We start from the raw sequence: 12,838 nt of genomic DNA, 5'->3' as shown, positions 1-12,838 counted from the left end.
AAAATATAACAATATCTTCACCATTCAAATTACTTTTCCACAATCTGAACATAAACAGACTTAGTGCTTACGTCGAATATAGGTCAACTGCATAAGTTCAGAATGCTTGGCAAATCAAAATGCAGAAAGTAAACAGCTTTGGATAGCCATAAGGCACTCCAACAACAACTTGGGTGCCAAAGCAGCAAAACACCCTCGATCTCAGCCAGGACCACCAGGCCAGACTCCAAGCTCTGCGTTTTGCCAATGTGCAAAGGTGGATTTTTCTCCAAATGGAGTTATCTACTAAAAACATGAACGAAATGGAAAACAGAACCTACAGACAAATCCCTTTCTACTCTATATCTAAATTTACTGTTTACAAAAGTAGCGAAAAGGATACTCCAAGCTGTACAACACCCTTGGAGAAATGTTTGGGAACTTCTCAAGGTTGCAGTGAAACCAAAGAGACGAACTCAGCGCTCTGACCCCCTGCTTTCCTGATGTTGATCACAAAGTGCTCAGGATACTTTCTTAGTAGCAATGAAAGTCCATGCCATGGCCTACCATCAGTTTCGCTCTCAGGCAAGTCATCTGATGTCAAATATTTTCGCACCCTGCTGTGGTGCCATATATTGCCATACTTCTCAAACATCTATGACAAGAGAAAAATGTCACAAATAATTGGAAGGATATAACGAATATGAGCAAGCAAAAATACAACAGGAAATCAATTACGAAAACAACCTCATGATCAATTCAACAAGCAATGTCCAGCACAGAAAATAGATAACAGAGCAGGCCCCTGAACGGTCCCTCAACATAATCCAACAAGAGAAACACCGCAGGTTGTGCCCGAATTGAACTGTTACTCTATTAGTGAATAAACAGTTCAGGGTTCAATATTCAGTACTGAAAAATTATGGTGGCAACTCCCAACCTCTAGAACATTACAGCAACAGCCTATGGCAGTAGGCAATTTGCCTGCTTCGGATTTATTATTTCGAAATATTATTAACTAGTCATTTACCATTGTACGGATGGTTTTTTTTTTGGCATAAAATTGCTAGAAGGGTGGCTGACTGTGTCAGATGCTAGTAGAACCCAATGCTTTTTTTTTTAACTTCTGTAGGTTGACAACGAGAATGACAGCGGAACCTAGTTATATAGCAAAATATCACATATGTCATGGCGGCCAGCTGACCACTCGTGTGGGCCCAAGGATTACCACGTCAGCAGTAAGAGATAAATCTTACCTTTTAATTAGGAGATAATTTGGTATGTTAGGATTCAAGTTGATTTGTTTAGAGATAAGTTTGGTAGGAGATAAGTTAGGAGTTGGATTAAATTAGGACTGCTTAGAGATAAGTTTGGTAGGAGATAAGTTAGAAGTTGGAATTGATTTGGGATTGTAATTTCCCCTCTCTATATATAAAGGGGCAGCCGGACAATATTGTAATTATGCAAGAAAAGAATTAATATAAGTCTCCCCCAATATTGCAAGTCTCATAAATCTATAGTCTAATTTCTCCCCTAGCAGCTGACGCCGCCTGGCTATTCTCTCGGCGGTGTTTATCCTAACAACGTATCACTCAGATGAAGTCACAAAAGCTAGGGATAAACCCCATTTGCTCAAGCCAAACCTCAAGGTGCTCAAGAACAACCAAGGAGCTTAATTTGAAGAAATATTAACTATTTTGTAGTTCATTATTGTTTTACAAACAAACTTGTGGTAGCAAATTAGTTCTTAACTCGCTTAGATCGTGAGGCTGATTCTCATTTATCAAGGAGCTTAGATCATCCTATGTAAGATTCTTTTCCAATGGGAATGTATAGATGCACTAGCGTAGACAAGGAAAGGGGTGTCTGTGGCCACAATAGTTCAACTCTTTCAAAGAAATGTCAGTAGAGTGGTAAGTTGTAGGATAAATGATAGAAAGGTAAAGAGACTGGCAACATCAGTGCATCAGATTTCAACCAAAACAAAGAGACAGTAAGAAAACAGCACCTATTGATACTTTTCCATGAGAGAAACTTTCTTACCACTTCATGAAGATTGTTCACAGAAACCCATTCTTGAGGTCCACAGAGATCAGATAATACAGTAGCAGCTGATGAGATGACATCTTTCTCTTCCAACTGCAGCAATAGTTGATTATCTGCTTCCCTGTAAGCTTTTGATCCTGCTGCATCTGACCTTCTAGCTGGAAAAAATAAAACAGCTAATTGTCTTTAATATGTTCAAATTAATTTGATGATAATTTGAAAATATACAAAAAAACTGTCCAGACATGATTCCATGACACAAAAAGGCATGTGTTCCACTAAAGTTGATGAACAAGGGAAAATAGTTAAGTATATGTAGTATCTAAAGCAATAGAAAACTAACAACATGGGTAACATGCCAATAGTTTGGTGGTGGGGACGCTGTTAACCTCCCCACCCACTGCCCATCCTGATCAACTCTAGGGTGCATCTTCTTCTTTAGTTAACGTCAAAGCTCCGAATTTTCAAAAAGAAGAATAAAAACTAACGATATTTGGATTCTCAAGCACCTAGTTAGTTCTCAATTCTGTTTCACCTGGCATCTAAGGAGCAGATGGATAACAAGACACCTTGCTACCCTGTCAGTAAACACATACGACAGTTCACTATGAACTATTTCCCAAGAGATCAACTAAGAGTACTACACCACAGAGGAATAAGCAAACTACAAATTGGCTGAGAAACCTTAACAAAAAGGAACAAGATTTTTGCCGACTACTTTTAGTAGTCAAACTCAAAACCTAGTACACAAATACACATTTACTGAAATGTCTAGAGAAACTAGTCTTCTGAAATTAAATCCCTTGCTGTGTCAAATGATGTCTTCTTTTCTGCCATTACCCTGTAATAAGAATCCAGAAGTTACTGAAGATAATATTTTGTCTTGCTTGAGGGGAACACTTTTGATATTGATTTCACATACTACCGTACTGTAGTATTATTGACACAATAGCCCATTCAAGAAGAGACTCACAACAAAAAAACATGACAATCCAAAGAGTCTGGCAGTGTAGGATAATTCCATGAACAAAAAAGAGCGACAAAAAGATCTGGACACCTGCCAAGAAGGCAAGAATGCATACCACACTTCTTTCACCATTAAGTATGTCACAAGATGTAAATTTTAGAAACAGCCAAGCACTCCAAATCCTTGAGTTAGCAAGCACAACGAATTTACTACCATCAAAAGATTCAATGTCACTAATCGTCTCCAAATATTGTTCCTAACAAAAAGCCAATGTACAGCCAAACAAGTAGCAATCCCAGAAGACAAAGACTACAACAAAACTCAATAACCATTATAGACTCTAGCACATTCATCCCCTCCCTTTTTGCCCATCCCTTGCACATCCACCTGCACAAGATTTTCATCCCAACCATGGCATTTCACATTGCCGCCAATTCAACAAACAAGACAGAGCTATTACTATGCAATCCACGCTCCCCATCCAATCGGCATGCACAAGAGCAACAACTCGACCCAATAACCAACTAACCACAACAACTGAGCCCATGCCGATAGCGTGGCGCTATTACCACCAAATTCACTCCTGTCTCCTGCCATGTATCAACTTTCTAATTGGAATATGCAAAAAGAACTAAGGCAAAAGTATCAAGAATAGCCGTATCTCCTACCATTTTATCAATCAATTGAACCTGATAGGACATTACCAGCTCCCAAACGGCAATTCGATATACATACAAACAAGTAGCAAATCGACATCAATCAGGAAACGTGAGATTCCAATACCGCTGTTCCCGTTCCTCGAACGCTTGGCCGACACAACGGCCTCTTCTTGTTCATCCGCACCGTCTTCCGCCTCCTCCTCACCCTCGTCGTCGTCATCAGAAGGAGGCGGCGGGAGCACCGCGCGAGAAACGGTGGCGCAGCGCGCGGTACCGTCATCAAAGACGGAGCGAGAGGGGAGGAGGAAGTAGAACTGCGCGTCCCCCATCTGAAGGAGGTCCTGGGAGTCGAGCTTCACGGGCGTGCCCCCGGGCACGTGGTGCACGCCCTCGACGAGGCAGCCGTTCTTGCCGAGCACCTCGAGCGCGAAGCGGCGGCGCGCGAAGTCGTAGAAGATGCGCGCGTGGCGGCGGGAGACGTTCATGCCGCCGCCGAGGGCGCCGAGGTCCACGTCCACGCCGTCGTCCTCCGGCGGCGGGGCGGTGGGGTCCTTGCGGCGGCTGTGGCGACCGAGGATGATGGAGTAGGTCTGCATGTAGTACTCGAAGCCCTCGCCCTGCAGCTTCGCGAAGCCCACCTCCAGGTCCGACGCCGGCGAGGCCCGCCGCCGCGCGTTCCCCATATGGGTCCGAGGACGAGGGGTTGCGGGCGGATTGTGGGTTTGGATTTTGGAGTTTGGACCGTTTGATTTTTTCTGTTAGGGCAACGGTGTCTGCAGGGCTTACACCATCTCCAGCAGCTATCTTAAATTTTCATCCTCAAAAATACTATTACAGCATCATCTATCATTATTACAGCATTCCTTATTTTTTCATCTCCAGCAGTTACCCTATTTTCTATCTTCTGCTCCTCTTTTTCTCTATAGCCCATCTGTCGGCCTCTATAAACAGTAGTGCTACAGTACCCGACGTGTTTTCTGCCTCCGAGAAGTGGTGCTACAGTGATACGTGTTGCTACAGTGGTCCGCAAAAATACAGACCCCACTCTCTCCGCAACACTGTAGCGTCACTGTTTTGCACTGTAGCACTGGATGAGGTATCTACTCGAGTGCAATTTCAAGTGCTACGGTACTTTACGGAGTACTGTAGCACTGGATACTGATGCTGCTGGAGTTGACCTTAGGACCAAATCTATTGGTCAATAATGCATTGAGATTTGTGCATGCTGCGACGACCTGCGTCGTAGGATGTTAATCCTCGTATAGTTTGTCGCGGTGACAGCAAGACCGCGCGGTGGCAGCGGGGTACAGCGTATTCCGCATATGACATGCTGCACATAATTGATCTGATTAGTTGGTTTTTATAGGAAAACACATAGGTACGCATTTCGGAACTAAGTATAAAAAAATACCTACCCCATAATTGATCTGATTAGTTGGTTTTTATAGGAAAAAATGTGGAAAAAAAACACTACAGATCTATTTTTCATCTTTTTAATTTGCACAAATTATTCCAATTTATATGCATGATAGATTAACATGGTATGCATCACATATGAACATAATATGATCATAGATTCTTGTAAATGCAAGTTTTCATACATATGACATGCTGCACATGAATCTGAGCACAATTTCAAAAGGTTGTCTCACATATCTCTGACTATATATCTGTATATATTCACATACCTAACATGTGTTACATATATCACTATAGTTTGAGATGACAAAACACATGAGAATTTAGACCCACAGATCATGTAATAGAGTTTAAACTACAAAAAGCAAACATAACCAGATAGGGTAAAAAAAAATCACACATCCCGATCGCCAAAAATCTACACAACTTGATTGATCCGACGTGAGTAGATTCTTCTTCTTTTACAGAATGTATATACAACAAGCATTGTGCTGACAATTTGAGTATGTAAATTGCAAATAGATTAAAAAATGGTTTATGAGCAATTAGCTTTGTAATTTACCTATTTATTTACTGTCTACTACACATTTAGCAGAAATTTTATTTGTTAGTTCACAAAAATATGCTTCTCTCACTTAAGTAGCCTAATTGAATCACCAGATTTGTCTGATAATAAATATAGAACACAAAATATATAAAAGGAAAGTTAAATTTAGCACTTCTTTGTTGTTTAATGTTTGCCTACCAATCATCCCTGTACCGCTTTTTTTTGTCCAATTTTTGCCCAATAACAAGGCATCACATAATATTCAGAAACTCTAGATCTTAACATAAATTTGCTTAAAATATTGTAGATCTGAACAAAATTTTGTCTATACTTCTGACCGGATGAACAATGCTATTATGGAAAATAGCAAAATGTTGCTAAGTTTTTATCTATATTGCCAATGCATCGCATATAAACTAGAATAATTGTTGATAGGTGCACAAGATATAACCTAAAGCAAAATAGCTGCAACACAGTTTTGATGCCAGATAGATGCGCAAGATCATATGTAATAGCCCAAATAGATTAAGCATGTCATTAAGCATCATAAGCATTATTAGCATCATGTTTAATTGTTTTGAGTAATTATTAACTTGCAATTTCAATTAAACATAAATTGTAAAAATGGATGTTAATTGGTGCATTGTTAAGCAACTCATAATATTGCTATGAAACATAAGATTGGAAACAATTTTAGAAATTAGTCCATATTAAATGAGGAATTTAGTGATTTTTTCCAAATTTTTGGGGATGATTTTGAAGTCATTAAAATGATCACAATTTAGAAAAGGTTGCATATTTGGAGGATTTTAGTTTGAAATTGGCTCAGGCATTATGGGTCAAACAAATTAAAATGGGTTTTACATGAATTATAGTTTCACACAAAATTTGTCCCATAATTTTTGGATCACGAGAAGGTATTCTTTTGAATAAAAGAAGTGGGATGGATATTTTTGTCGGCTGGCCACTGTTCATCGCCCATCTGTCCAGCTCTCTCTGTGCTCTCTACCACTGCCCGCCGACTTTGTGGACTTTGGAGGTTGGCCAGTCCATCATGCCATCAAGCCACACCCAGGCACCTTCCAGAGAGAGCATCCACGCCCTTATCTCCCCTCCCCTCGCTGCTCTCTCCCTCTCCCTCGTTCTCTCTCTACTCCTTCTCACTCGGCCCGCCGTCCATCAGAGCAGAGTAGCCAAGCAGCAACCGCCGGCCATTTCCACCACGCAACCTGCGAGTTCCACCGAGCCCGAGCCACAGGGAGCACGAAAGAAGGTCGTGGAGCCTCCCCCATGTCTTTCCCACGTGAGCCCCATCCTTTCCCCGACCGAAATCGACGCCGCACCGCCGTCTTCCCCAAATCCGACACCCTTTCCACCACCTCACCGTCGAGCTGTTGTATCCTTGCTTCTCCGCCAAATCAAAGCACTGGGTGAGCTTCACCTCGCACACATCTACCTTTCACGGGCATTCATTTTTTAGCCCGTCACCAGAGTGGTAGTCCGCGATGGCTGAGCCGCCGCCGCCTCCCCGTGCATGATGCCAGTCGAGCTGCCGTCGGGCCCCTTAGTTGAGAGGCAGGCTATTGTGTTTGCAGGCCCATGTTGATGCTGTTGGAGCCCTCAGTCGGGACATTTTCGCCGTTGTTTGGCCGCGGGCACGTGGAATCGAGACGCCAGTGTGCTGTCACCCCTGTGCACCACTGCTGATGCCCTCTGGTCATCGCCGCCAGCTACCCGTGCCCCAGTTGGGTCCACGTGCGCTTGCTGATGCCGTTGGTGCCCTCAGCTGGCCGTTTCCGCCGCCGATGGCCGTCGGCGATGCCGAGCCGTGCCGCCCCGCCCTCGTTGATTTTGACCCGGGTCAAAGCAGTCGGGCCCACTGTCAGCGACCATGGCTAACTTTGCCTGGGTGCAAAACGGTTTTCGGGCCTTTTTAATCCAGATATTCCAAAAAATGCGAAATGGATTTAGTGTATAACTAATATTTCGACTAAAAGTTGTAAAATGCATAGAAAATGGAATATTTTTCCAAAAATAGTGAAACCAATTTTGTTGGGTTCGTATGATCATAATCTACATGATAAAAGTACTGGGAGCTATGAAATGTGTATTCAAATTGCATGGGTGAACAAAATAGTTTTGAGCTTCGTTAATCCATAATTAATTATTGGTACTCCAAAATTAATGAAATCAATTTTGTAAATCTTGTTAATTTATGCCTTGTTCAGTAAAAATACACACACTCATGCTAAGCATAGTTAATTTTCTAATTATGGCTAAGCTTTGTTTTATTCTTAATTAATTCAGAAAATATTAAATATTTAACAATAAGTAAAGTTAAGGAAGTCGTTGATTCTTTAAACTCATGTCATGAAGCATTGCACCTCCTTCATGCTCATAATTGCACGTGTTCTTCTTTAAGCGAACAAAGGTCCAGAGCGTGACGCGAGTGTGATCGAGGGCGACATCGAGGCACACCACTTCTGCGAGTTCTATTCTGGAAGTATCGAGCAAACCCCAGAGCAAAAATGCAAGCATCTAAGCATACTGCACCCTTTTTATCAAATTGAATAGAGTCTAAAATTGATAAATTATGCTTTATGTATGTTTGCATGTGTTGAGTCCAGTGTCGGGTTAATATGGGTAGAACCTATGTTGATGCATTATCTCTACCTTGACTTACTGATGAATCGTTATCTTTGTAGACTTGATGATATAGTTGTTGTCTAGCTTCAAAGTTTATTTGAAATGCTTAGCAATGCTTAGGTCCTCGGTAGAAGTCGAGTGACGGTGCTGCCGTGGTTCACAAGCTTAGGGCTTAATCACTGTTCACAGATACAAAAAGATGGGGTTGAGATGGATGGTTGAAATGTGAGATTGAAGCGAGATGTGGGCGGTGTTAGGGGTATCTTCTACCCAGGAGGAGTCCTCTGGGTAGTTCAGGAGAGGAGCCCGGATGCCATAGATCACTTGCATCGTTTAAGGCCGTCCGTCGGTATAGTTGGCTCTAGCACTTTCCGTACTCACCACATGCTAATCTAATGGTAAGGTAAGATGATTATGCTATGCCGTACTGATACTTGCCTTGCAGCTCTATGACGCGTAAGAGAAAAAGAAAAGAAGAAGCAAGGTGACGGGGAACCGGAGGTGTCCGGGACACGCTCACGGTAACTCCAGTGCCATAAGGGCATTGCAAGCGGGTGGTTCCGGGTATGAGAAAGGTTGACACGAGTACCCCTTGTGTGTACATTCGCGAGTAGCACAAGCCGAATGGTCCCCGAGTCGTGTGGGTAAAGTTGTACCCCCTGCAGGGTGTAAAAACATTTCGAAATACTGCGCTCTCGGTCATAAGCATACTATTGCTTCATTTATATCGGTCGTAGAGTTTACAAATGTGGATAAGGTTATGGTGTGATGGTTTTGGTTGGTGGTTTGTTGATGAGATATTATGGTTACTATACATAAATGTTCAAGTTGTGGTTTACAGGGTAGAAAGGTAGTTATTTTTGGAGTTAAGTATATATACTCACACATATGTGTCTAAGTTGCTTACCGCATATGTTTTACTTAACCTTGTAGCCTACTCTTACTAACAGCTCAATGCATAATCCTTGGAGTCGAGCTACGTATATGTGTTCTATATGGATTAAGTCTTGCGAGTACCTTCGTACTCATGCCTGGGCTTTCAGGTTTTGCTGGTGAGGGTGATGCGGTGTTTGGCTATTTCATACCTGCCGATGCAGGTGGTGGGTAAGAGTAGTGTATCCTACTATGATGAGGCGTAGCTTTTAGGGTCGAGTCTAAGGACATATGACTCCACTCTCCTTTTGTTGCTGTTAAGGTTTTATTATTCTGCTTCGTAGTTTCTCTTTTGTAAATTGTTGCAAATGGTTGCATGCTTAAGAACTTGTAATATAACTTTAATTACTCTCTCTTTCTTATGCTATATTGTGATATACATGTTGGAAAGACATGCGTTCTGATCTTGGGCACAAAACACGTGTCGGGACTACTGAGATGGTATTCTGGTTAATCATTGAGGTTGTATTTATGAATAATGATCCTCCTGATGATTAATTAGAATACTGTTTGGACGGTTCCTCATATCATATATGTACATCACATAAAACTAGCTGTAAAAATATATATGTGCTTAATCAGTGCACAGATAGATGATATAGAGCTAGCAGATATTTACAAAGTGTATAAGAGTTTAAGTTTCCATTATACTTATTCATTTACATTCTGCTACATATTTAGTAAGTTTTTGTACTTATTAGTTTATAAAATTTTGCGTCTCTAAATATTTAAGTAGCTTGATTGAATAACTATATTTGCCTACCAGAGAGCACATGTATGCATTCATAGGTAGCACATCAGATCTGATTTGGATAATAGAATTACTTTACTGTCAGTTGTTGCTTTGTATGAAACACACAATGGTCCTGAAAAAAAATGTATAATTCATTTTTTTTTAGCATGTCATTCTCACACAAATGCACAAATATTATAGTATGGCATGACTAACAGTATTAGAAAAAAAGCAAATATGTGAGTATGAGAATGTTGTACATATGTGATTCAACTCTGATTTTTTGTTTCATGTCCTTGTAGGAAAAAAAAAAGTGAGATAAGAAGGATCTAAATAAGCTACCCCTGATGTTAACTGTGATTTCATTTTTAGAGCTAAGGAAGATACGGTTACAAACAATTCAACGTTTCGTATTTAGGTGGCTCCTATTGATAGCAAGATGCTCCTAGTGTTTCTAAGGTTAGGATGTCACTTGAAGAACCACACTTAAAAGAAATTCAGCAAGTTGTTTATAACACAAAGTTGATTGGTGGTGAGACTACTAGAGAAGTCTTTTATCTGAACTACTAAGGCAGAAGTGTGTTCTACTCCTGGCGAGGTCAGTTGGCAATACATCGGTTCCTATATTCAGCAACCCTCCAAATCCAACTTTTTCTATCATCTTCTGTCGATCAAGTGGCATAATTTTATACAACTTAACTGGTGAAGCTCCATTTCTAGTACCATGAATTAAAATAAAGTGACGACAAAAAAAATTATTGTATGATTTGATAAAAATACATAGACTTTATTAGTGTGCATGCATCAGTGTTTGGTTTTCAAACTACCTAATGAATAAATAAAAATTGCACAATGATTTTGAAACAATTACTTCTAGATTTCATAGAACTTGCTTTATCCTATTTCCAGAAAATGCACCCCTGAATACTGTGTTCAAGAAGCATACTGTTGGGGAATGCCTCAGCCTAGAGATATTTAGACGATACATTATGGTATTACTATGATTATCATAGTATCATAACCATCACGTGTTATGTAAAAGGGCAAAATGCTCGAAATACTCCTTTATATACATAATTGTAACATAATATCTTAGGAGCAAGCTGGTCATTTCCGCTGCTCCTTTTCTTTATAAATAAGCCCTCAAAAAGCAGGAGAGAAGGACCTAGAGTTTTGTCCCATAACACTGGCTTTATTTCTTTCTTGTTCTCTCCTATCGCCTCACTGTTTAGCTCCAAGCTTAAATCTCCTCTTATGAGTGAGACTCTCGCCGTATCTATTGACACATGCTTTCGTGCTCCAACACATACTTTCTATGACAGTATTAGTTGGATTTTCTTTCGACATCCATACAACGTACATCCTTTATTCGGACCCAGAATGCATCATCTCCAAATGTATATAAAAGCTAATTGCCCAAAAAAGGACAAGCTAGATAATATTTCCAGGGAGTTGATAATCAAAACCAGAATCATGTATTTTCGTACCATAATCAAAACCCAAAAGTAAATACATATCTATCTGCATGATTTGATAGAAAAGAAAAATGGTGTCAAGAAGGTATACAAACCCCATGCTTCCGCTTCCCGATATGATTGCTACGTGATGTAGTTGCAACCTTTTTCTTTGCATTTACCCTTGCCATTACCTAAAAAAATAAAATAAAATAAAACTCAAAAACATCAGCAACACATATAGCTATGTCATTATGTGAGATGTGGAGCTATATTTCTTATTATATAGTGCTTTGATTAAACATGCATGATATTATGGCAAGAAAAAAGGCAGGTGGCCGCCCTCCTATTAGCCACTATCCCTGAATAGCTTGATCATGCTGCACTACGCCTGTGTTTGTGGTCTGTATCATGCACTATTAGCTGAGTAGTGACAAAAGATTGACTCAATAGAACGTAATGTACGTCACACCCTCTTCATTTGCGATGTACAAAACATTCTGTACATACACGAAAATACACCAAGATGTATATGACTACTGAGTAAAAGAAATGCAGTAAGATAGCTAAAAAACCTATATAATGGCACAAGTAGCAGTTGTCATGTCTTCCATTTTTTGCCTATAAATGCTGAGAAGTTGCCTATAGATTAAGTATTGTAACTAAAGTGTTGAGAAAATTTTCAATTTTAATGTTTCTCTGAGCTCCCTTTTTCTTTGGACCCACATGCCCATTTGCTTCAGTGTGTGCTGTCACACCCTAATTTTCAAATTTCTCAAATTTCTAAAGTTTTCCAAGATTAGTATTAGCTTAAATAATTAGAATAGAAAAAATCTTATTTTCTTCAAATTCAAATTTGTATTAGTATTAATAATTGTTTGAAGTATTTAGGTTTTATTTTTGAGTTGTTAGATTTGTTTGCTTTTGCTTGGATTTTATTTCGAGCTCATTTGGGTTTGTTTGAATTCGTTTGAGTGAAATCTTATTTCCAAAATACCAAAATGTTTTCATGAGTTCAAAATATTTTACTTGGTTTCAAAATAATTTCTAATGCTTGGTGGAATTTTTTATAATTTATAGGCTCGATTTGGCATTTTATTTGGATTTTCTTTGCTCTCGAAAATTCTTAAAAAATAGAAAACCCAACCCAAGCCTAATCTAGACTTCCAGCCCAGATGACCTTCTTTCCCAATCCTTCAGCCCATCTCTTCCCGGCCACTCTCCCTGGCCTGGCCGCTAGCCCGAGCCGGTCTGCTGCTCCCGCTCGCCCGCCTGCTCTTCCACAAGGGCTGTGCACCAGCCCGCCATGCCCCGACCTACCTCCCATACTCACCAGCCCCGCGCCCCACTCACCCGACAGCGCTGACGCACCCTCGCCGCTTTCCACCTTCTCCACACTGCTGACACGGAGGCCCCATCCCTTACCTCTCGTTCCCGAGCTGGACTCTATCCCCA

General features: G+C 40.6%; 1 protein-coding gene across 1 annotated transcript; it reads right to left on the bottom strand.

Moving 5' to 3' along the window:
• Positions 1–4,402, bottom strand: LOC133900984 (FHA domain-containing protein FHA2-like). Its single transcript, XM_062342282.1, has 3 exons — positions 3,776–4,402; positions 2,023–2,183; positions 1–634 (listed from the first exon to the last, which is right to left on the bottom strand). Exons 1-3 carry the CDS (start codon positions 4,332–4,334, stop codon positions 425–427), a joined length of 930 nt encoding a protein of 309 aa, XP_062198266.1. The 5' UTR covers positions 4,335–4,402; the 3' UTR covers positions 1–424.
• Between the last annotated feature and the right edge of the window lie 8,436 nt (positions 4,403–12,838).

This window comes from Phragmites australis, chromosome 19 (assembly GCF_958298935.1).
Source record: "Phragmites australis chromosome 19, lpPhrAust1.1, whole genome shotgun sequence".
Classification (NCBI taxonomy): Eukaryota; Viridiplantae; Streptophyta; class Magnoliopsida; order Poales; family Poaceae; genus Phragmites; species Phragmites australis.
This window is presented reverse-complemented; position numbering and strand designations above follow the sequence as displayed.